The sequence below is a fragment of the Panthera leo genome, chromosome B2 (genome assembly GCF_018350215.1).
Source record: "Panthera leo isolate Ple1 chromosome B2, P.leo_Ple1_pat1.1, whole genome shotgun sequence".
NCBI lineage: Eukaryota > Metazoa > Chordata > Mammalia > Carnivora > Felidae > Panthera > Panthera leo.
This window is the reverse complement of record NC_056683.1, coordinates 95,113,608-95,139,086: the sequence shown is the minus strand read 5'-3', so window position 1 is coordinate 95,139,086 and position 25,479 is coordinate 95,113,608. Positions and strand designations below refer to the sequence as shown.

General features: G+C 42.8%; 1 protein-coding gene across 4 annotated transcripts; it reads right to left on the bottom strand.

Annotated features, from left to right (window-relative positions):
* Positions 1-581: 581 nt before the first annotated feature.
* Positions 582-23,947, bottom strand: PRDM1 (PR/SET domain 1). Of its 4 annotated transcripts, none has more exons than XM_042939462.1 (7): positions 23,567-23,947; positions 21,688-21,927; positions 15,130-15,249; positions 11,050-11,302; positions 4,552-5,651; positions 3,955-4,083; positions 582-3,579 (listed from the first exon to the last, which is right to left on the bottom strand). In XM_042939462.1, exons 1-7 carry the CDS (start codon positions 23,606-23,608, stop codon positions 3,007-3,009), a joined length of 2,457 nt encoding a protein of 818 aa, XP_042795396.1. In that variant the 5' UTR covers positions 23,609-23,947; the 3' UTR covers positions 582-3,006. The 4 variants fall into 4 exon arrangements, with proteins under 4 accessions (XP_042795396.1, XP_042795397.1, XP_042795399.1 ...); XM_042939463.1 differs by lacking the exon at positions 23,567-23,947 and adding an exon at positions 22,213-22,226; XM_042939465.1 differs by lacking the exons at positions 15,130-15,249; positions 21,688-21,927; positions 23,567-23,947 and adding an exon at positions 12,412-13,569.
* Between the last annotated feature and the right edge of the window lie 1,532 nt (positions 23,948-25,479).

Genomic DNA, 25,479 nt, shown 5'->3' with positions numbered 1-25,479 from the left:
ACTATGCAGAAGCACAAAAGAACTTATTCCCTGTGGCATGCTCAGTGCTCGCTACTGAAGCAAAAACGTGACTGGGCAAAGTGTTATTCCTCAACCTGGTTTCCAGGGCTTCCCTAAGGGCCCCTTACCCGTGAGTGGGTTGGGTTCACACACACACACGCGCACACACACACACACACACACACACACATTGGCATGAGGCTAGGAAGGCATTTCCGGAATTGATCTAAGCCTTCCTTACCTCCCCACCACCCCATCCCCATCAAGAAAGTAAAACAGACAAAACCCAACAAAAGCAAATAAATCTTCCCCCATTTACTGGCTAATGTTTGAAATGCTTTCCTTGGAGAACACTTTCATAGCTCATAATTGAAAAATCTTACACTTATGAGAGAAGACAGATCAACACTGCACTCACAAGTGTGGTCTCAGATGGAGGTGGGAGATGAAGGAATCATTTGCTGGCAGGGAGGGTGGACAGGGCAGGAGAGAGGCAAACCGTGTCATGTTCAAATGTGTTCCCTTACAGTACGGTCAAGATGTCGCTTCACTGGCCCTTCACTGAAGACACTACACAAGTATCGGTAAAGCATGAACATTTATATTTAATTTACATTTTGACAATTTGCACATAAATAACAATGTAAACCAGTACGTAAACATAAGATAGTTGGTTGTTCTAGCAAAGTAAAAAGCCAATAACTTTGGTCAGTTTTAACTTTGATTAGAGGAAAAAAAATAAAACCACTGTTGATTGTGGGCTCAACATTCACATGTAAGAGGCCTACGAGGGGAAGTCAAATGGTAAAGAGAATCAAGAAGTCGCAAGCCACACAGGTCTTGGTAAAAATTCCCACAAATAAGAAAGCACAAAAGGGAAAAGAACAAAGGAGCAGAATAGGAAGTATTTGGTGTCAATGTCAGAGTGTGATGCTTTGGTTTACCTACAGTTAAGGACTGTGTTTGTCAAACCCTGATCCATAAAGAAATTGTCAGTTTTGCTACTTACAGGAACAGATCAGTAAGGCTCTTAGGTTTCCCTGGATTATCCTAAATTTGTTGTTCTTTTCTGCAGGTTGTCATTAGTTGCCATCAATAAAAGGCTGAATATATAAACCAGGTTGATTAGTGATGCATCAGTTATTTAGGAAGGAAGGAAATGAAGAGAGAAAAGTTAACAGTGGTAAAGGGAGTAATGGGACTATTTCTGTGACTTGGGTGTGACCGGACTCATAACGTGGCCAAACAAAAATAAAGCCATCTTAGATTGTCCTTATTGGTGAAAAATGAGGACTCTCTCTCCTTGGTTGTTATGCAGTCCCCCGCCTTTGCACCAAGGTTTTCAGGTCTCTTCCAATGGCGAGGGGGTGCCCAAGCTCACCAATGTGATTGTGAGGTCATGTGTGAAGCAAAATCTTAGAAAGGATTGTTTTGTGTTTTTGTTTTTTTTTTCTTTTTTGCCCTTAGGAAGCGTAGGTTCTTTTACATGGTTTGGCTCACAATTTAAGTGGTTATAAATATATTATATATACACATGGTATAGTGGTATAAATAGATTTATAAATATACATCATTCTTTGCTACACCTTGAATGCTGACATGTAATCTTTGGGCTTAGCAGAGTAAAAGACAGAATGGCACACATTCTATCTTTCTGGAGCACACTTAGTTTCTCCTCTAGAGTAGCAAATCATTAGATAAGACCTTTCCTGCACTACTGGACACACTCAATGAGGTAATTGTTGTGAACAACTTTGCAATGCCCTTTCATCTTAAATTAACCATAAAATGTAAAAAGACAAATACTGAGGAAAATCTGAGTTTTACAGAAAAAAAAATACAATTGATGTGTTGGGACTAGGAACATGCATTGCCTGCTTTTACCCTAAGACAACAAGAATACCCGTTTTTCGGTTTTTGTTTTTTAAGTGTGGCCTGAGCCTATCTACCTCAAATCCTTCCTGGTAGAGCACCATGTTTGTGCAATTTTGACATAACAACAACAACAAAAAACCCAGTAACAACACCCAGACTCAAGCCCCCAAACCTCAAACATACGAAACCACCTGTGCTTTGGGAACATTTTGCAGTGGTTTGAAACATGGCATTTTGTCTTCTTCACATTTTCAGATAATACACTGGGATGCAGAAGTCATGTGACCACTCTGAATGGTCACATGACTTTGGGGTGGGGTGTCCCTGCATTTTGGAGAGGGAGACGGGTCGGCAAAGCCTTGTCTCCTTTCTGGTAAATCCCTGGCTAGGGAAGAAAAAAAAAATCTGAACTACCTACGGAAGCACACAAGATTCCCTTTCTTGTTTCTTCTAAGTTATTGTTGGGTAATTCTGCACACGTTCCCCCCAAGGTATACAATGCTGTTCAAATGACAGATCTTATGAATTAACACATCAACTGTCTAACTTTGGCAATACCAAACCTCGTTTTCAAACTGTTATCACAAAGGGAGGTCAACTGAAGTAATGTATTTCTTTACCAAATCTTAAGTACTTAGACGGATGTGCAGAAATTATCTACAAAGAATGGCCACAAGACAAAACTCTAACATTTATAACTCAAATTACAAGGAATTTTTCCAGTCATTGTAAACTTTTTTAATTATTGCTTTTTGAACGATAAACTGTATAATAAATTATGAAGGATTATCATTGAAAAAATAATTATGGCTAGGCAATAGTCTTAGCAATGGGAAGGCTATGCAAACATATCCACACAAATAGTCAAAATACACAGGTTCAAATATATAGATGGGGTGTAAATAAGTATATATAATATGTATATATATATTGTCTTTGCCTCATTTATGCCCTGAGATTTCCATAACTTTGGAGTTCCTTCTTTTATTCCAGAGAGGTGAGGGGAAACCATCTGCTGTCAGGAGAGCTTTGCAGCACTGGAATTATGTACAAGCATCTGCTACAGGCACCCTGACTTGCCAAGTCATAAGTTACGAAACAAAACAAAACACTTGTTGTTTTCTGAAAATCTTAAGGATCCATTGGTTCTACTGTTTCCTGTTTGACCTTTACAGGCCCCAGAGGTAGTGGGTTGCTGTGAGCCAACTTCATGAGGGACGGGTCTGATGACTCATAAAGGCTACACCCTGAGAGGAGTCCATTCCCCATGTTTCTTTGCAAAGACACTTTCAGGCCAGTCTCTTCTTTCTCTTTCCTGACCATGGCCAGAATTTCTTTCTCCACCACAGAGGTCACATCGATGTTGTCCTCCACGTCCTCGAGCCGGTCGGCGTTGTCACTGATGTCAAACTTCTCGATTTCTTCGTTGATCCGGGTCAGGTCCTCCAAAGGAATCCCCGTGGCCGGGGCCACAGGACAGTTCCCCTTCAGGTGGACCTTGAGGCTGCAGAGATGGATGTAGCTCTTGTGGCAGTGGGCACACTTGTGGGGCCGCTCCCGGGTGTGTAGGCGCTTGTGGAGTTTCAGGTGCACAAACTGGGTGAACTTGGCAGGGCACACCTTGCACTGGTACGGCTTCTCTCCAGAGTGGAGTCGCAGGTGGGTCTTGAGATTGCTGGTGCTGCTGAATCGCTTGTGGCAAACCTACAGTGTGGGGAAGAGGGCAGAGACGGGAAGACCAGAAGATTAAGAGCTGCCAATGGGAAGGGCAAGCTCACATACCAACGCCCAGCAACCTGTGAGGCGAGAAGCCTCCCTGTGGCACCTATGGTGTGGCATTAAGCAAACAGGGAGATGTGGGCACACTGCACACCAGGAGGCGTTGACTCCCCTGCCATTTTCCACCCACTGGAAGCTGGCTGTGTCACCATCTCGGCTCATCAGCAGATGCAAGGCTGTAGGCCGGTGGCAAGGCAGAATTCTCGTGTTGCTTTAAACTGCAGGCTATATGACAAAGGGTGGGCACGCCTCAGACACCTCCTACAGAGCTTAATGCTTCTACCAAGAGACACTGCCCACCTGGCATTCGTGTGGCTTCTCTCCCGTGTGTACCAGGTAGTGTTTCTGCAGGTGGGCCAGCTGAGTAAAGCCCTTGTTGCAAGTCTGGCATTTGAAAGGCCGTTCTCCGCTGTGCACTCTGAGGTGGACCTGGAAAGAAGCCACGTGGGTTAGCCGTGCTCTGCGTTGGCCAGAAGACCTCACATGTCTGCTCAAGGACTCGGGCATTTATAATGCAAACATCTTAAGAAAACCATCAGGATAAAGCTTAAGCCCAACAAGCAGAGCCCCGAGGTTTTCTGAACGCTCTGTTTTGTTTGAACGAAAGGAACAAAAGTCACGGGCCAGCAGGACTCTATAAACTGATCTTCCAGCCCAAACCCCACGGTCTCATTATTCTGAGGAAAGTCAGCCGAAGAGATGTAACCAGGTCAAAGCCACACAGCCAGCGATGGCAAAAGCAAACTAAACCACCCCCCGCCCCACGGGCTATTCCCGGCCCGGGTCTCCAACTGTTGAAAACGCAAAGCGAGCAAAGCACAGGGGCGCGGGGGCGCAGGCGGGCGCACCGGGACGGCGCAGGCGCACTAGCGGGCAGCCCGACGCCGCAAGGCCTACCTTCAGGTTGGAGAGCTGGCCGAACGTCTTGGCGCAAACGTTGCATTCATATTTAATCTTGCCGTTCTGCTTTTTAAGGGGGTAGGGCAGCGTCTTGTAGCCCGTCATATTTCTTTTGTTTTTAATGAGATTCATGGCTTCGTCACTGCCGGGGGCCGCCAGCGCCGCTGAGGTAGCTTTGGGCTGCACCACGTGCTCCGCCGAGGCGGCCGTGCCCGCCGTGGGCGACCCGCTGGTGGGGCTGCTCGCCCTGTCCTTCATGCTGGCGGCCGCCCCGGGGAGGGAGAAGGCACTGTGCGGCGCCGGGACGAGCACCTCGCGCGCGTGGTCGGGCTGCAGCGGCCTGCGGGCTCCGTCCGAGGGCAGCGAGCTGGGCAGGGAGGCCGGGCTGAGCAGGGGGTGCGGCAGGCTGCCGCCGCCCAGGAGGCTGCTGTAGACGGGGTAGAGCCGGGGGAAGAGGCCCAGGTTGCCCACGCCGCCCATGTTGCCCATGGCGCCCAGGCCGTTGCAATTCACGCCGTAGGGGGGCAGAAGGTACTTGGAGTAGTGGGCGTTATAGGAGGGGATGAAGGCCGGGGGCAGGTGCGGGGCCGGCGCGTACCCCGGGTAGGAGCCCAAGCCTTCCGGGCCGTAGGGGGCGTTCAAGTAGGCGTACGAGTCCCGGTGTTCCGGAGGGCAGGGCGCCAGGGGCGACACCGTGTTCCCCGGGCTGCTGTGCGGGCTGCAGCTTTTGAGGCTTTGGTCGGGGCTGCTTCTCGCCGAGGGGCTCGGGGTCGTGGAGGACGGGATGGGGGAGTGAGTGATGTAGGTCGGCCTCTCCATCCCATAGGCTTTCAAAAAGTTCTCCGGCAGAGGGGCCCGGAGCGGGTAAACGACCCGAGGGTAGAAGGGCATTTCGGGGCTCCCGTTTTTTCGGAAGTCGTCCGCGTCCTTTTCTGGGGCGAGGGGGGAAATGTTGGAGCGGTAGCAGTCCTTTCCTTTGGAGGGGTTCGAGTCCAGTTTCAGGATCTCCTTCACGCTGTACTCTCTCTTTGGGACATTCTTGGGGCACAGTTCATTTTTCTCGGTGCTCGGCTGCTTTGGATGGCTCTGTGTTTGTGCTGAAATAAAGAACCGACGGTTACTCAGAAGGTTAGAACTGAAGTGAATTTCCAAAGCTGCGCTCTCCCTGGAGAAAACCTGAGTGCCAGCTGGCCACAAGCGAGAGACACCTGGCTTCTCAACGCCCTTTCATTCTAGAGGGCCTGGGGCCACTTGCTTACACACACCACTTGGTTTCCTTCTCGGCAGAGTGGGGACAGTGGCAGCATCTCAAATGAAGAGCACCGTCTGGATTTTTCTGTTTCTACTAGTAAAAACCGTATGATGGCAAAGTGCTGTTCAAGCTAGAATAGGAGAGCTTCCATTAAAATGGGGGTGGAAAAATCCTGGGGTGGGGGTGTCAGAGGCTAATAAAAGTCATTCTGATGTTCACAGTATACGGAAAGGAAATCAGCACACCCTGCGAACTAGATGTGAAAGATTAAGACTCATTTCAAGTAACAAGCAGTCATCAGTTTTCGCCTCGATTCTTGTTTAATACGAATTTGATAAAACCCTGTTCAAACTGCCTGTGCCAAATAGATTAGCAATGTGGATGCCACCCTTTCCCCTCCGATTTGCTGACCGCACAGGAACTGCACCAAGGTTCTGTCTGGTCTAACCAGGCTCCCAGCAGTGCTGTCCCCTGGAATCACAAGGCGTGACCTACTCTTCTCTGCCAAACCACAACAGGCACTTCCCGAGCCAGTTCAATTACTTAGAGCACCAAAGAAAACAGGCAGCTAAGATGAAAGCATTTATTCTATATTATTACTCGGTAAATACACTACTTAGGAACAGCAGCAATGAGGACAGTTCCAGACTCTTCGGGCCATCGCCAGCCCTGCCCCTCCGAATACACTGAACAAACGATGCCTTTGGGAAAACACCAGTGAGAGCAGGGAACACCAAAAACAACCCGTTCAGCCTTCCCTGGAAATCAAAAGTAAAACTTAACGCTCCTTCGCTGGAGCTCTGGTTATCAGAGGGGCGATCATTCCAACCGAATAGCTGCCCCATGAGTAGGAGTAGGTTGAAGGCATGAACCCTCCCATGTGTGAGGATGCTCTGGGAGGCAGGAGAGCTCTTGGCCTCTGCATCCTAAGAGGACAGGTTTGGGGGACCATGCGGAAGCCTCTGTAAAAGTATCATTCGTCGTCGCCTTAAAAAAAAAAAAGTTTCCGTTTGATTTCACTGAGAAAGCACTCCAGGCCTGATATCTGATAGGTCTAGAAATGAACTCTGTGGAAGTCCAGACTCTGAACTTTTCAAATCCATTCTCTGGGCTGACAGACTTGAGGGATTCGATTCCAGTGTGAGAGGCCCTCGGAGAATGTTATCTCCTGCTAGCTGTTATCAGTTACTCCAGGGTGAGCCAGCAGCCCCAGAATAAACACAGCCAGGACACTATCAGGGAAGATGCTGATGGGGGCAGTGATGGAGAGCTTGTTGAGGGAGAGGGATTTCTGAAGCCACTAAACCAAAATAAATAACCCCTTATCGGGCCAATATCAGTCTTTCAGTGAGGCCCAGCAGGCAGGAAGTTCAAATTGTCACTTTTGTTTTTTAAAGCTGAAATGGTAAAGGAAGAGAGACAACGAAGTTGGAAAACTGATAGGCGAGGCATCTCACAGCCACAGGAAGGAATTTTATGGAGGTGAAAAAGAACAATTTGAAGGCACCCACGTAGGACCACATTTAAAAAAAGATGTCACCCTACTAAAATGAACATACAGAAACGTCACCATCCTGTTTCTGCCATTTTTATGTGGCACATTACACCTGAGTCTCATAATGTTTCCGGTGGCTTCAATACTCTCTTGGTTCTAAAATTCAACAAATTAAAACCATAAGCAAGAAGCGGGAGTCCATCAGTAGCACTGTCCTCATATATTTAGTCAGGTGTTCTCACTAGCCACCCCGATAATTCAGTTATTAAACTGAAAACAGAGGGGCGCCTGGGTGGCTCAGTCGGTTGAGCGTCCGACTTCAGCTCGGGTCATTATCTCACAGTCCGTGAGTTCGAGCCCCGTGTCGGGCTCTGTGCTGACAGCTCAGAGCCTGGCGCCTGTTTCAGATTCTGTGTCTCCCTCTCTCTCTGACCCTCCCCCGTTCATGCTCTGTCTCAAAAATAAATAAACATTAAAAAAAATTTTTTTTAATAAATAAATAAATAAATAAACTGAAAACAGAGCTAATGATTAGGCCGAATGATAGGAAAATCAGAATTTATCATTTTCTATGCAAAATACTTATTAGCACAGGGCCTGGCCTAGAGTAAAATCACAGTAGATGTCTGCCTTTATAGAAATCAATTTGTATCTTCTTCCAAAACAATATCCAGAGGGAAATGTTAGTCCCCTAAGATGTTCTAAGGTGGAAGTCATGGAGCATATCTCTGTGAAGGTACATTTTAAAAAATCATCCTTCAGCAGCTGAGTAATCAGTAGAGCTGGTGTCATTTCTGACTCTCCCACTCAGCAGCAGCTTGAGTTAACATGAAGAAGAAAATCAAGATCTGTTTTTGTTCTTAAATCTTAAATGGCTGTAGGCGGACGGAGTCATTTCAAGAGTGAACTGCTTCTGAAGGCTCTGAATGGCTTAATTATGCCGACTCACATTTTCGATCTATAATAAGAACCCCCAAGACTACAAGAAAGAACCTAGAAGTTCTGCAGTAGGCAAAACAAAGTCTGTTTTCAACTGAAACTGAGAAAGCAGATTAACATTTAGAAGTCTATAATTTGGTCAACTGTTTTCTAGATGGGTTGGTTAGATACATAGGAAAAAAATACCAAAAAACTTGGGAGGGGTTAAGAGTTAAATTTAATAGTTTCTACTCTTTTAGTTTTAAAAAACGCCAATTTGTGATTTCTGGCTACTTATTATTTTTTTTTACCTCCGTTTAATTAGAATCTCTTCTCAAAATTCTCCCATTGGAACCATCACTGCCATTTAAAGTCCTCACGGAGATTTTGGCACAGACCTCTTATTGTGCTTGAAGCATGGAAACCCAACACAACTCACTTGAAGACACAATCTACCTATTAGGCCTGATGAAATAGTGGAAATTTTCCTGATCAGAGGCTCAATCATCAGCTACACCACACCTAGGACAACTGGTTTCACAATCTGCAGCAGGAGTCTTGGCTTAATGTGACTGGTTATTGTTCACTCTCATTCTTGACTAAGAATCCTGGACAAGGAAAGGGTATCTGAAAATGTTAAACCTCCATTTAGAAAAATTTCTGCACAGACGAAAAGGGACATTTGTGGGAATGAAAGTGTCATTTCGCGGTATACACACAAGTTGCTCTGTACACAAAGAGTTAAGCACTTGAATTTTAGATACTGTGAAAAGCCTTTCATCAGGGAATAAAAATGCAGGGCCTTTGCAACCACACAGGGTGAAGGATGTATGTGAGAAAGCTTCTTCATGGTTGGGGCAAAGTCACTGGGGTGGGTCACTTCAAACAGAGTTACTGTTTAAGAAAAAGAAGAAGAAGAAGAAAAAAAAAAACCACCAAGGTCTTTCTCTGAATCCATGAATGATTAAGATCAAGGAGTATAAGGAGACCATCAAGAAGTGACTTGCCATGCTGAGAAAGTCAAGAGTAAGCAGCACACCTTCCTCACATCTTCTCTAGTGAGAGAAGCTGCTAGAATAGAAGTTGTCTTTTACCACCAGGCCGTGGGGAGTGGCCCAAACAGCTGAATGGCTCCTGGGGTGCTCAGCACATGTGACAGACTCTTGGGAGCTCTGAAGAGACATGAGGGAAAAGAACGGACACCTTTCATCAGGACCTGATTCCCCCCTCATGCTCAGGTTGGAAGCCGTCTTGTTTCCAATGAGTCCAAGACCTTTTCCTGAAGCTCAAGGGTGCAATGATTGTGTGTGTGTGTGTGTATGGGGGAGGGGGGGGGCGGTTTGGGACCACGAATGCAAACCTAAAAGGTGATCCTATGAGGGAGGTTGGTAAGTTTTTACAGCCCCACCTTTTCAGAAAGCGACAAACACAGTATTGAGATCCTAGGGAGATCAAGTAAACTAGACAGTGTGGGATGAGCACCAAATAGCTATAGAATTGGCTTGCACCTGACTAGGATAGGTAATTGGTTTGTTAACAGGTCCCAAAATTAAAGTCAAAATTCAAAATTCTAATTTATGTTAAAATTAACATTCATTCCAAATGTTTCAAAGGTGAAAACGTGAACTAAAGTAATTCAGCCTTCAGATAAAGCAACTGAGACCTCATTATCAATAGTTGGTCTATCTGGGGAATGCTTTGTACTATTCTTGTAACTCTTCTGTAAGTTTGAAATAATATCAAATCAAATAGTTACAAAAATTTCAGAATTTAGATGCCAAAACTTTAATCCAGAAGGATTTAATGTTAAAAACTTCCTTAAAACTTAGCAGTCTGACTGAGAACATACAACCATAATTACAACAGATTGGAGTTTTATGGCAATTCTTAAATTGTTCCTAGAGATCACTTGAGAATGACTAAAATGAGGTAGCCCTTTCCAGAGAGGTTAGGACATTAACTATAGTCAAATAAAAAAGTAAAAGCTTATAAACCTAAGGAACTGAGAATTTGTTAAAATAAAGTGATAGGGGTGCCTGGGTGGCATAGTCAGCTGAATGTCCGGCTCAGGTCATGATCTCATAATTTGTGGGTTTGAGCCCCGAGTCAGGCTCTGTACTGACAGTGTGGAGCCTGCTTGGGGTTCTCTCCCTGCCCCTCCCCCATTTGTGCCTTTTCTCTCTCTTTCAAAATAAATAAGTAAACTTTAAAATAAATTTAAAAGGTTTTAAAAAAATTAAAAATAAAGTGATAGGTGGCTACTGTAATACGGATCAGGAGATTAGATAATTAGGATTAGGTTTCTGCCATAAGGAAGGAAGGTATGATATAAAATATTTAGAGTTATCCATTTAGAAGAATATTTTTAAAATTGTTTTTCCAGAGACAATCCTGGATGTTCTACATCAGACCGTGAGTTGATAACCAAATGTACATCTCTATAATATTTCAACACACATTTTAGGCACCAACAAATCACCACAAACAAGGGCTATCCCTTAAAGACTAGGCATGTCAGGACCAATCCCTTTTATACTACTACCTGCCCCCTTTTGGAAGGATTAGAATTGGATATATATTTCTTCCTCCAATTTTCTGAATTAAACACTCAAAATAGCTTTTAATAGTTTACATGGTCGAGTTTCATAATGGAGAATAGGGACTCAAAAAAAATTGTTTTCCCTTTTCCTAGTCCCTTGTTTAAGCCACCTACTTGGCCCAACAAATGAAGCCATATAATTAAACAACATGTTATTAGCTCATAGGGGCAGAACTGACATTACCGGCATTTTTTATTTTACTTTATTTTTTTGTTCTATAATCCACTTACTGAGATTCATCATTGTCAGCTCTCCGGGATAAGGGTAGTGAAGCCTTTCTGCAAAGTCCCGACAATACCACACAAGAAGCTCCTGGTTGGCAGGGATGGGCTTAATGGTGTAGAAATAGATGTTCATCCCGTTCTGACACGCAGCCAGATTTTGCTCCCGGGCAGAGTGCGCCGGATTCACATAGCGCATCCAGTTGCTTTTCTCCTCATTGAAGCCATCGATGAAGTGGTGAAGCTCCCCTCTGGAATAGATCTGTCCAAATGAAAAGACAGACGTGTGAAAGAAAGTCAGCCCCAAAGCAATGGAAAGCTTCCCCGGCACCCTGAAGAACAAACACAGCAAGTACGGAGTGTGCTTTCTCGTTCCCTGTGGCCCAGTTAGAAAAAAGAATGAAATCGGTTTAGCCAGAGTAGTCTTGAATCAGCATAAGTAAGGGCAGAAACCGGTAAGGCACACTTTGTCAGTTACCTTTTCCATTTCAGTTTTATCGTCTTTTCATGTTTGGGGAAAAACAACAGAAGAATGAAACACAACATTTCATTTAAGGAGCCGCCTCAGGCGGACCAAACCGCCAGAGAGTATTACTTTTGCTACAGCCGTGAATGGCAAATGGGCGATGCTACTAACTTTAGTTCCGATTATGCTGACTTTTAATGCTTTGAGTCACTGGGTAGAAGACCAAGTCAACTGAATACGTCAAACTGAGTCTCTCAGCTTTTTCTATGGCCTCTGTACTTGCCGTTTCCTACACCCCCGCCCAAGGCTTAAACTATGCAAACATCCTCCACCCCCAAGCCTCCAAGTCCAGAAGTAACACTTGTTCATATGAATACTTGGAACCTTGCCTTTTTGTGGAAACACTGGGTGGGGCAAAGGTGAACTTCACCTGCCATAACAAAGTGAGCACCGGGACAGAAGCCAGAATTTGACAGTCTACTGAGAAGTCACTTTTCCTCTTGATAAACATGTTCGGCCTTGCGCTTGTCTCTCAAGCCAAAGGAGAGGAGAGGGAACCCTCTTATCTGAAGGGTGGTTGGCTAAAACACCACCCACAGGGCCACAGGCACGCGTTTTTCAAAAAAGAACAGGAATAAGCTATGTTGTTCTTGAAAGGCAACGCATAACGAAGAATTCAAAGTTTGCCCCATAGTACCACTCCTTTCTGGTTAACACACGCACTCAGGCTCCTCAGTGAAAAGGCAGAGGTAAGAAGAGGAAAAATTAAAACCTACAGTCTTGCTGAAACTACTTTATAAACAAACTCCTTCCCCTTCCACAGAAAGCTTTTCTCTCCCTCTTTTCAAGATGGACCATTTTTTCTTCAGTCTTAAGAAATTTCCTTATACATCTATAATCAATACCTGGTTATCTGCAACTTGTAGTCCTCGCGTAGTAGGGCACTGTTCATAGCAGAAATTTTGCTCTAACCGGACAGCAGGTTATTGCTTTGTTCCTAGTCACATACTGACTATGATAGTCTATAAATCGTTTCTGTATTTCACTCAAACGTTATCAGAAACAAAAAGGAACTCTGTCCCTTTAACACAGGCAGTAAACACCAGAATCACTTTCTTTTAAGAGTAACTTCCTGTAAATTGTGAAGGGGGAAATACATGTGGCTTCATCAAAGCAGCTTGTGAGAGCTTTTGCGGTGTGTTTTGTTAAGAGAAAATGGAACAAGGCTGGGTGAATTCTGCTATCAAGAGGGGTTTTCAAGTTTGTTTACTCTGATGTGCAAACTTCCAGGAACATGGGGTTCCATCGCTCTGCACTCTTCGCTGGGCGGAGACTGCTTTCTAAAGCTACGGGTATGAGATTCCAGTCAGCCATCCATGGACTACAATTTACTGTTATCCTCATTTAAAAGACAGAAATGTCAATGCCATGAAGTCATGCACACACACACTCGAAAATAAAATAATGCATACGTCAAATGAACACTGCTCTCTCTTACCTCACTACATTGCCATATATTATCAGGAAGATTAAAAATGTGCTGACTCATAGTACAGTTACAAGAAATGTCACTCACTGGTTTCTCAACTTGAACATCCCTACTCTTCTTTGCCTGTGTAATCTGGATGGAAGTTTTTCTTTCCTTACAACAGATGTTCATATTCCTGCCAGCAAAATCAGGATGCTTTTAACAACATGTGGGGAGTTTTCTCCTACAATATCCTTTGTATGTGAAAGACTGATTCAAATAAATCCTCCCAAGGAAAGCATTTCAGTTACTTATAGTGAGCCTTTAATGAACCAGAGAATTGGGACAGAGACAGGAGGTTCTTAGGTATTTCTTGCCTTTTTAAAAAAATGACCACACATCATTAAGTCTTATGCTGGCATGTGTTAATTCAGACCTTTGACTCCAAGAATTACACACTTCTGTGGCTCATTTCTGAGAAAATTTTATCGGCAAGAAAGGCAAAAATGCACTCACTGACATTTTGCCCATTAGAAGTCATGAAGTAAATATATTTGAAGCATGTGTAATTATTTTTTTAAAGATTTTTTTAAAGTTTATTTGAGAGACAGACAGACAGACAGACACAAGGAGAGCTCACGCTTGTGAATGAGTGGGGGAGGGGCAGAAAGAGAAGGAGAGCGAGAATCCCAAGCAGGCTCTGCACTGTCAGTGCAGAGCCCGATGTGGGGTTCAATCTCTCGAACTGTGAGATCATGACCTAAGCTGAAATCAAAAGTCAGTCCCTCTAATGACTGAGCCACCCAGGTGCCCCAAGCATGTGTAAATATTAAATAAAAATTGTGAGCACACAATTCTTTTTTTTTTTTTTAAATCCATACGTGACTAACTTTATTTTTATTTATTTATTTTTTTAATACATGAAATTTACTGTCAAATTGGTTTCCATACAACACCAGTGCTCATCCCAAAAGGTGCCCTCCTCAATACCCATCACCCACCCTGCCCTCCCTCCCACCCCCATCAACCCTCAGTTTGTTCTGTTTTTAACAGTCTCTTATGTGAGCACACAATTCTTAGCATTTTCTCATGTTTGGAAAATAGCAAAATAAATTTCTAAAAACACAAAACTTCCCGAATTAAAAAAAAAAAAAAATCCTGTTTCTATGGAACAGCTTCTGACTGATCCCCAAATGGAAGCCTTTTATAAAGACACTTGTCCAAAAGATATAGGCATCCTCGGTAAATACTGGCCAAAATAAGTATAATCCAGTTTTTGTTGTTATCATGCAGCTGTTTCATAAAAGAATTCAAACCATGGTTCCCCAGTAGTCAGGATCATTTTATGCAAGTATGTATAAAAAAAAATTACTTTTAAATTTAATAAGCATATTCTCATTTTCTAATTGAGAAAACTGAATATCCTAGAAATCTACGGGAGGATGGAAAGCAGTCCAATTTTTTTCTCTGTTCCCTTCTAATTCAGAGCCTTTTACTCAAAAATCCATCTAATTAGTTTATCTTTGAAGTCCTTTCTAATCTTGATATTCCAAAGGAAATTGTATGGGCCAGACCTTTATGCTCTCCCATGATTGTAAGCATTTCCCTTATGTTATGGGAGCAATGTGCATACAGTCACATCCAACAGTTTTACGTGTAGATGCATGACTAGTCCTAGTCATCTCCATTCCCCTAGTGGCATCTTCCACGCATCCTTCCTTAACACGTGTATTTTCAAGCTAATTCATTTACGATTACTCTTCCATTCAATTAAAGTTAACTCAGCAAGAAATCAAGAAGGGGTGAAATCTAAGGCTTGGTGACTCATTACTACTTCCTTGCAGAGAAATGCAAATGAACCTACCCTTGAAGCAAGCAGCAAACTGTTTCCTTTCATCACAAAGCTCTAATGAATTGCAAAAATTAAGATTCACATACAGTCCATATCTCCATCCCTAATCACCTACAGGCTGCTTTTCTAGAGCCACATATTTAACCAGTTTCAATCACATTTGCTTACAATGCCCTGCGTCCACAGGGGCCCCAATGTTGTGGTGAGCCCTAGTATAGGCTGAAAAAGGAAGTGACCCAGCAATTCTAGCTCCATTTTTTTCCCTTAATTCTTAAAGAGTCTGAAACAATTTTCTCTACTTACCCGCCAAAAATATTTCCTGTTGGCGTTCTTAGGAACAGTATCATTGGTGTAGATTTCGCCTATTAGAGGTCCAAAACGTGTTCCCTTTGGTATGTATTCTTTACTCACTACTCCAATAACCTATAGGGGGTAAAATATGAGATAATTACTTCAACTGTAAAATATTAACTAACTTTTTCATTGAATTGTCAAGTGGTAGTACAATGAACAATGACAAAATTATGATATGGAGAGCAGATATTAATGGTGCCTACATAATTTTAATAACAAGCTTCATCTTAGGGGGAGGCCATCCTTCAAACTCCCAGATCGTAAGCAAATACCCAACGAAGTGTGAAAATCATGTAAAGGATTATTCTCTGGTGACTGAAGGTCCTTTATTTTTATTATTACTTTTCATGCTAGAAAAACAGAGAAGATAACCATTGTTTTACCTGATTTTAGAATCAGATATTGCAGAATTAGACTGTCAAGAGTAAACTACTTCAGCCTGCTCCTAGTTTCTTATTTCTCCTTCTCCCTCAAACTATAAACATAGCATGCTTGAGGGGAATAAAATAGTTTTAACCTCAGAAACCAAAATAATGCCCTTTGGTTGTTCCACAAAGACCTAAGGAACCAGAAGCAAAACACATTATATGTTTTTTCATTCCAGATGAGGTTTTTCTTTTTTTTCATAGCTTGTAAGTTCTCCTTAATAGAAGAAAGATCGTCAAGTAACTTTGTTCTCCTCTAGCATCTTCTACTCAACAGTGGTCAAAAGTCATCCTTTGAAATGGAATTTATACCGAGGAAAGCTGTGGGTTCTAAGATCTGAGGAAATGACCTTCTCAGACTGGATGTATCACACCAGAGCCTTGCTAAAGAAACATGTTAACTATGCCAGTTCCTCCTTGATCGTAAATTTCTTTAAGGGAGTGAAAAAAAATCACCAACCACGAATCAGGAAGCAATTCATCACTATTCAAAAGAATTCTGTAAGTGGTCCTCTGCAACATTTTGCAGTTACAGTTTTGTTTTGGTTTTTATTCAGTCACTTTCCCATTTTTATTTTTTTCTTGTCCAAAACTGAATACTTTTTACTTACTGAATACCTTACTGACATGGACCAAGAGGGGAGGTAAAAGAGAATATTTATTTCCAGGTTTTATGAAGCCCGGTGGCTCCTGTGTAATTGTGTACCCGCAATGGTAGGTCCCAATATATATGTATCAGTGAATGTTCACAGGGGATTCTCAGATTTTGGTTGTGATGTACGTGGATACCTCAATAAATCTCCATCAAGAATTTAAATCTGTTTAAATGGATATGGAATAAGCACATCTACATGGTTGTAAAGTCCAATCTTTCTCATGTACATTTCTCATCAGTCAGTGATTTTTTTTTTTTTTTTTAACAATTTGGTATTCAATATACAAGCCTCAATGGAGCGTACCCAGACTGAAAAGACAGGAAAAAGAAAGATAGAAAGAAAATTTCCTACACCTAACACAAGTTGAAACAAGGTTGTGAGCTAAAGTGTTATTTTTGGTACTTTATGAATTTCTGGCAGAGAGCTGAAAAAAGCAGATGTTCATTTCATCCTCCTCCTCTGCCTTCATTTACATCTATGTGCCCTTTCAATACAGTTCATCGTTATTGGTATTTGTTGGCAGTAAAATGACTGGGGACAGGAGTGCCTCAGAACAGTCTTGAGATAAAAATTTGTACTAAAGCTGAAGAAGACTTACTTATTCAGAGGCTCATTATTTACATTATTGCACCTAATTAATTTGAAAAATTCATGGAATTGACTTCTATGACACGCAAATCATTTGGCATTCACATTTGAGTGATTATTCCATAATATTAAAATGACAAACAGGAAAAACAAATAATGTCATTTGTTGGTGAGCCAATAATTAGTAGTTGATATTTTCAACATATCCACTTTAAAGCAGTAATTTAAAGAAAGGTACTCAACTGGTTCATCAACTTTGTTTTAAATTATAGTCTCTTGAAGACAGTGTCTTGGGAGTCAGAGCTTGATTACCAACAAGTAGCATTATATTGAGGTCAGGTTTTTTCTTCTGAATTGCTCTTTTTTTAACCAATGAGGTCTCTTGCTTCTCATCTATCAATCTTATACTAAGAAAACACACACAGTTTTCTTATGGCCAAAAAACTCGACAGAATCATGTTCCCACAAAAGAATTTTCAGAAGACATAGCCACCCAGCACTTACTTGAGTACAAGTATAAGAAAGTCAAGAGGACACTATAAGACAGTATTTGCCATTTATAACTTTACAAATGCAATTAAGCAGGAGAGGAGAGAGGAGAACAATTAAAAAGAGGAGGGTCTGTGGAAGAAGAGAGGTCTATGAAAGTTTTCTGATTTAAAAAAGAGCCAAAGAGCCTTCAATATTGGATTATCTTTACAAGTGAGACAGAACCGTATTATTTTAAGTTCCTATTATACAAGAGCTATAGGAAATATATAAACACAAAAGTGGATAAACAGAGACACAAAATCATAGAATTTCAAAGGTTGGAAAGAATTGTATGGCTTATATGCCATCTATATCCATTCCCAGTCCAGCATTTTCATACGGGATAAATATCTTCATCTGAAATCTGTGTCTGAGACATTATTCAAAGAGGACATACAAGCTGCAATTTTAAGATTACAGTACTCGGCTAGGTAACTGTGGAGGGGCAACAGAAACCAAGGTCATTTTTAATGGGAAGTGGAAGACCTAGTCATATTCTCCCTCTGGCCCTAGAAAGATCCAGCTGTGAACCTGAGCCAACAACATTCTATCCTTGGAGCAAGCACGTGATACAGAGGAACCTGGTGTGTGCCTTGGATTTCACAGTGCTAAAAAGACTAATTAAGAATGTGTTCACCTATCTCAAGAAGGAAACTTCACAGGAACTGACCAGGGTCCTAAAGAATTACTACTAGGGGCAGGCTGCTGTGTGCCTCCCATTAACCTATCAGGGACAAGACCCTGGCCTCTACATGTCCTTGCCCCTCTCTTGCCTCCAGCCAAGCTCTTCCATACCATGCATTATGTTGGGGTCCAATCCTTCCACCATTTGGGCAGATCTGTCTCTGTCAGTGGCCTCAGTTACAGGACACACCCTGATGTCTGAGGCTTCCAGACCAAAAAAAAAAAAGGGCTTGTTTTTCATCATACAAAATGAAGATTTCACAACTTAAGATGGGGGTTGCTAAATCAAAGTCTGATATCAAGGAGAATATAAACTTGGTGTTTTTTTTTGTTTTTTTAAGCAATTCCTCCTTTAAGGAATATACAGATACACACTCATAGCAGCGGGCTTTAAGCAGAAACCTTATTCAAGTTTAAATGTGGTATGAGCATCATCACCCCAAATTACATTAAGATGATTTAAATTACTAGCTATCTCTCCCCCTCCCCAGATTTGCCCCTATAAAAATGATTTCTTTGATTACAATTCTATTTTGAAGACAAGGATATTCGCATTGAGATAACTAGAACTCTGTAGTGGACTAGCACTTCAGCTTGCAATTCACTTCATTTTTTTAAAAAGGGGGTGGAATGGATGGGAGATGTTTTTGGAAGGTTTCCTCCATAATTATCTTTGTATTAAAGGAAACATGGTACATTGTCTCACAAATAAAAGGCACTATGAAGAAGAGGGAATTGCATGTTATGGAGAGATACTTTTTACAGATGGCTTGAGTTAATAATGGACTTCAATCAAAACAGACATTCAGCGAGTCCCCATCATGGCCTGATGTTTATCACCACATGACTCTGGGAGGTCAGACTCAGAGCCACTGTGCCTCTTGAATACAAGCAAACTCAACACAGGCTACCGCTTCTAAAATATAAATGCTTAAATTGATCTTGCTGTATTCAAGTATTCACAAAAGATTATTTCAGGAGGACAAGGGGAAAATCCCCCTAAAAGAATAACCCATCAGTTAAAAAAAGTTCTAAAAGTTTTGAATAGTAGGTCTATATTTGGCTTCAGTTCTGGAAATAGGAAGTAAGAACAGCCTCATTAAAGGTGCAGAATGATTCTAAACCAAATCTAAAAATGAGGGTCAAGATCAGAAATATGGTTTGTATGTTTTGTTTTTAAACCCAAAGAAAAAAAAAGGTGCTGACACATAGCACAAATTCATAATGAAAAATGGTCTTGTTAAAAAAAAATCCCCCAGTATGTCAGCACAACAGTACATAATGTAACATCTTCTGCTATTTAAATGAAAACATGTAAAGAAGGGCAAGATAAATCAGTGAGATAAAAACCCCACGTAGAAAGCTTTTTTTTTTTCCTCTTTCCATGGCTGGTGGGACTGAAAGAACTAACTGAATAATGATAATGTAAACATTTCATCAATCCTGAAGGTTTCTGTTCTAGAACTGTCTGCAGGTATCACACCCTCAATGGCTCAATTCCCCAGGCTTCTTTCACCACCTTAAGGAAACTGTCCTCTCCCAAAAGGGCAAAAAGGAAGAAAGAAACAGAAAAACAGGTACAAATTCCAGAGTGAGTGTAAGACAGTATTACATTTAAGTTGGCTTCCTGGTTGCTTTTATGATTAGGAACGGATGTGGGAAAATAGAATAGAAGGCCCTGATCTCTCATTAGGTTAGTTTTGAAAAGACCCTCTTTAGGGATACAGATACTGCATGAACATACTGAAATAGGAAGTTATACGTTCAGACCAAAAAAAAAAAAAAAAAAAGAACACCAAAGAAGCTTAATAAAGGATTGGGCTGAAAGATGTAAAGGCGATAAATAAAACCACAGTGACACCAAGAGGGGCCAGTGTAGCATAATCAAGAAGCAGTGGCTGGGGAAGTCAAGAGAACTTTGCTCCTAGTCCTGGCTCACGCTTCTCACAATACATCTTAGGTAAGTGACTATCGTTCTGAACCTTGGACTAATAATCTGAGGGCATTCCTTTATTGAGCTATGATTTTAAGCAGAATGATGGAAATTGAAAAACAAGCTAAGAGCTGAACTGACGATAAGAACATTATAGAATTAAAAGCCAAAGATGAACCACAGAATAGAGGTCTTTATTTCAAAACAATGGGCAGGACAGGGCAACACAGCACAAAAATGAGCCCTGAGAACGGACCAATATTTGGTCAAATGTGATATGGGAAAAAACACACTACACCTTTTAAAACCACAGTCAAACCTTAGGTAGCCAAACAAATCCTACATTGATTCCACGGGCCACATCTTATGAGACTTTCAATGAGAAGAGGGTTGCTTTCAGAAAGAGGTATAATTAAGGCTGACCTCTGGGGGTTAAATTTTTGGTAACATTCATGTACAACTACAATTTAAATTTTGCTTTAAAAAAAAATCTGCCTCCATTCTTCCAGCAGGGGGAAAAAAAAAAGGTTAAGCTTTAATGAAACTCAAAGCAGAGTTGCTCTATTTAATTTTAGACAGCTGTGTCTCCCCCTCACCGAAAACACTGAACTCAGACACAAACAGGAAAGAGACAAAGTATTTCCCAAACAGGCTCCCCGACTCCTTCAAATACTGTTCCTTGGGGAAGGAGGAAAGTGATCTGACATGGCTCTAATGAATTGTCCCAGTATCAAATTATGGATTCCTACAGCAAGGAATCACTTCTTTCTGAAGACAGTGACGGAAGTGACAGTAACCTATGGGAGTAGTGGTGGTGGGAAGTCTGTTGGGGGGCTGATTCCCTCAAGCCAGCTCAGCTTATGGACTAGTAAGAACAACTAACTGCAGTAGCTGAATTCTCAAAACCAGAGGTGGTTCTGCAAGTTATTTCACAGCTAAACATCACGCCTCACTATAATCGTTATATAAAAGGGTAAACACAAATCCTTTGCTCATTCCAAGTTTGGGTTTCCAGCCCCTTTGAAACAACAAAGGGTGTACCCACTTCAGAGGCCAGTAAGGAATCGGCCTGCCAGCCCAGCCAGAGCAAAGGAGTTGCCGCAGATAAACACAGTGGTTAGCTCTGAAGTCATCCGGACAGAGGACACTTTTACACGAACCTCTTCTTGGTCTACACCATCACTTCAGTTCATAAACACGTCAAGGTTTTGAGAATAATTTTAGAAACCCAGCTAATAAAGCTGGCTCATTAAAAAGAATAAAGCCATCTCATGACCAAAAGGAGACAAAAGAAACATGAAAAACTTTTTTTTTTCCCCTAAGAAAAAGTTTTCTCCCTCAGAAGCTACCGTACAATTGGAGGACCAGGGGTCAGGGAGTCCGGGGGTGGACAGTGGCTTTCTCCAAGGTCACTGTCAATTTCGCCCACCTCTTTCTGCAATGCAGCTTTCCCAAGATGTGTCAACTCACCAAAAGACTGAACTGTTTACTAATTAGTAGGGAGCAGCTGAGAGCTGCAGGAAATGAGGAGGACAGACTTGGGGAAAGAGAAAGCAATGAAAGAAGGGAATTAAGGGATCGATTAAGTATTGATACTTACAGATTCTCACGGATATACGAGGCCACAAGGGCAAGTAGGGAGATTTGGCGTCAGGTGCCAATCTTCTCCAGCAACAAACCAGAGGCTTACCTCTTTGCTGTTCGTGGCATATTTGAAAAGCAGATTCCTTGGTAGAGACGCCTCTGCCTGAACTGAGGTCCCTCCGTCGGCCCCACAGTCCCAGGGGTGGTCGTTCACAATGTATGTACACTTCTCTTCAAAGTCAGCCTCTGTCCACAGAGTCATGTCTGCGTCCTCCATGTCCATTTTCATGGTCCCGGCGGTCACCCCTCGAAACCTCACAGCACTGGAGCTACACTTCGGGGCAGCCTGGAAGAGAAGGGAAAGGCCTTTAATCCCCATTGTCCTGTGGCTCCCTGTGAGAGGCTATGACTAATACAGTAGTCTGAAGACTTTAAAAGCAGATGCAAGAGTGCTTGGTACAGTTGAGTAAGAGCCAAAAAGCCGTATAAAGAAGACTGCCTTGAAGAAGCGAGGTTTTAAAATGCCACTCTTACTTAGTTTTTTAAAAAAAGAAAGACAGACTGTGGCAACCTCATTGGGGAGGGGGGTGGAAAAAAGAAAAGAAACACCTCCAAACAATCCCTGCTTTACCTCTCACAGCAGAAAAATGCTGTGGGCGCTGGGTCCTATGTCCCAGAACGCCTGGGGTCATGGCCGCCAGACCCTCCGCGCTGTGGAAAAGCTGCCTCAGAAAAGTGTCACAAACAAGGAGAGGAAGAGGAAGGAGCTCTGTCTGCCTCTGAATGAAGCTAAAAATGGAAAGCGCGTGTGGGGCAGGAGCGGAACCCAGCCGGCCTTTTCCAAATGGGGAAGACTGAACTTTCCCACCAGCTCCCAACGCAAAACAACTTTCAAAACAACTCGCCGCCCCCCTCCTCTGCTGCAGCGCTCCCTTTCATCCTCTCACACGGGAGACTGGAAGGGTTGCATCCTGCCAGCATCCCTGAGCTGCAGCTTTTCAGAAATGATTTGGAGCACAGGAAAAAGAGGAGGAGAAATGGGCGAAAGGGGAAAACTCCTGGCAGTTTCCTCTGACTGGTGGGCATCTCACGCCAAATTTTGAAAAAGCAAAACAACAAAGCATAAAAACTCTTCAATAGCATTCCCTGGAGAGAATTCCTTCAGGAGCCCTCAGCTACAAATAGCACTTTCCATTTAAATCTGAAAGTGTACGAATTCCCAGAAGTCACTGATGTGCTTCAGTTTACTGTAACTAAAGTTATAACAAATATAGAAGGCTCCGAGGACAGGCACTGCTTCCATTTGTAAACTGATAAGGATATTCCCGCAAATCCCCCCTTGCACTCAGGAAAAGTGCTTTCCAGAGAGAGAGAGAGGAAAAAAGGTAAACAACTTCTGGAATGTTTTCCCATATAGACAAGGCTTGATTAAAAAAAAAAAAAAAGTAGGAAAGCGGGTATCATTTCCATGTAAGAACGTGTCCTCCTTAGAATGTAAACACAGCGCTCGGCGGAAGTCCTTCAAGGTGGCTTTCTTTTACATTCTTCTATTTCTTCCCTAAACATGATGCTCTTTTAAAAAGAAGTCAGATGCAAAGTTGTCTTTCCCCTGTTACGACTTAAGCAAACTTGCTTGTTTTCATTTAGTTCCCACATGGAGAGTCATGATGGTAAATAAATGTTAAAATCTAGCGAAGTTTAAAAATAAAGCCAACCCGAAGGAGTTATTTTGACGGGGGTGGGCAGGAGCCACTACCGAAGTTTCAATGAATTGACAATTATGCCTAGAACTGAAGGGGTTAATGATTCATAAGGAAAAAGTCTTATAAATGTTTGACAGTTCTAAGCGCCCTAAAGCAGAAGCAGTTCTGGTTTCTACTGCGACTACGCCAACAGCAACAGCAACAGCAACAACAACAACAACAACAACAACAACAACAATTTCTGATCAATTTCAGGATGAAAAACAAGATCAAGTTCCTTACCAAGGTCGTACCCACACGTTTTTCCAAGCAAATATCCAACATCGGAGATAAGTGTCGCTCATCTCTACACAGTCCACATTTCCTCCGCGTCCCCTGGCGGGCTGAGGACTGACGCGCACCTCGGCGATCCCTCCTTTTGTACGGCCGCCCCGGCGCCCGCGTCCCGGCTCTCTCGGCCGCGGACAGGTGCCGCGCGCTGCTCTGCCTCTCCGCAGCACTGGAGGGCTGAGTGTCACTGCAGCACTTTCAGTCTGTGTTAACCAGACCGGAGGCTCCTTTCCCCTCCCTGCAGCAGATTTCCCATTCGTCTGATTCACTCCCACCAGCTGCTGAAGGGGGGCGTGGCCATACCTGAACTCGCCGGAGCCGCGCAGAGCTCGGCCCAGGGCTTTCCCCCCGGATCGCCAGCCGCCCCGAGCTTCCTCTCTTCGCATGTGAATTTCAACATTTACTTGGAATCTTCTCACTTCCCTTTGAAAGCACTTAACCTCAACGTTCGCTCGGGCTGTATTGTATTCTAAATACTCAGCCCGCCCTCCTTCCTGCCGAGACTTTCTAAGGGGGCGCACATTCCTTAAATTAGGGAAACCTAAAAATTACCTAAAAATTTTGTAGTTCCTCGGCTCGAATCCACACTTTAACGAACGTACACCATTTACCTGAAAAGAGCATGCGAAATTATTTTTCCATGTGATGTAATAAAATGAAGCTGACTAGTCCTCCGGCTCTGGCCCGTGAAATGCACATTTCCCCTCCAAAACTCGTCAGCTTCCATTTCTCCTGCTAACTGAAATATATCCACATTCGGCAGAACTAACTTCCCTCTTTCAACTCTTTAGTAAATAGGGAAATAGGGAAAATTTATAATCCTACAGATGAAAATTTCTTTGCCTTTGCACTCCTCCCCAAACCCACAACCAAACTCTGAGGGGCGCGTGTAAGCAAAGTGTAGAGCATTAATCTTTTCACAGTTCAAGAGAATGTTGAACTGATCACTGCAAGTGGAGGGCAGACGGAGGCAGTAATTAGTGGGGCTCGTTCTACTCCCTGTCCGGCTTTTCCTCCAGCCCCAGTCAGTCCTCTGTTGAAGGAAGGACATCCTGTGATGATGGCATACAATGTCCTGTTTGTTTATTATTAAGAGCGTGGACCTTGCATTCCTGCTTCTCATTACAAAACAAACCAGATGCTTTACTTCCTTCAATGGTCTTGTGCCTTCAGCAAGGAATCCTCTAATTCAGAGAAACAATGATGCAAAGGGTCCATTTATAGCAAGCACCCCATTACAATTACTGTTTAGATCACTGAAACACAAGTCTCCCACTTTTCCTGCTTGCCTCATATAGGTGGTTGTTTCTGAAATCATCTCTCCTTCAACCTTAGGCTGCAATGTCTTTTCTAACATTTTAAATACACGTGTGCATACACACCCACGTCCCAACACACACACACCCACATATACACACCCAGTCCCAACTTAATGATACCAACTTAGTCACACAATGAAGTGGACATTTGAGTATTTGTTTACGGGAAGAAACAAAGCAAAACAAAAGCCCAACTCAATCATCAAAATATGTCTTTATCTTTAACATTTCTTTTCTCTCTTTCAGGAAACTTTTCTAGAATTTCTTTTGGGGGGGGTGGTGGGTAGGTGGGAGGTAAAGATTATTTGCCAGGAAATGCTTTTTGTGTCTAAAGTCCTTGTACAATCTCTGTAGTACAGAACAATTACATTCCCACTAGGGGACATAAGTAACACACACTCCCTGCTTGACTGCCCGGGGACTGTTATTGCATGTTACGCCAGAGGGGACGCTAGCACCAAGAGGAAACAGGGCTTTTAATCGGCAGATGTGCTAAGGGTATAAAACTGAATGAACAATTCCTAAGAGTTCTCAGAAAGCTCTAAG

Excerpts from the sequence above, each read along its gene's own strand:
- PRDM1 (XM_042939462.1), bottom strand. The coding sequence starts at position 23,608 with ATGTTGGATATTTGCTTGGAAAAACGTGTGGGTACGACCTTG. Across the intron at positions 21,928-23,566 it reads AACGTGTGGGTACGACCTTG|GCTGCCCCGAAGTGTAGCTC; the intron begins GTAAGGAACTTG and ends CTTCTCTTCCAG. Across the intron at positions 15,250-21,687 it reads ATGCCACGAACAGCAAAGAG|GTTATTGGAGTAGTGAGTAA; the intron begins GTAAGCCTCTGG and ends TACCCCCTATAG.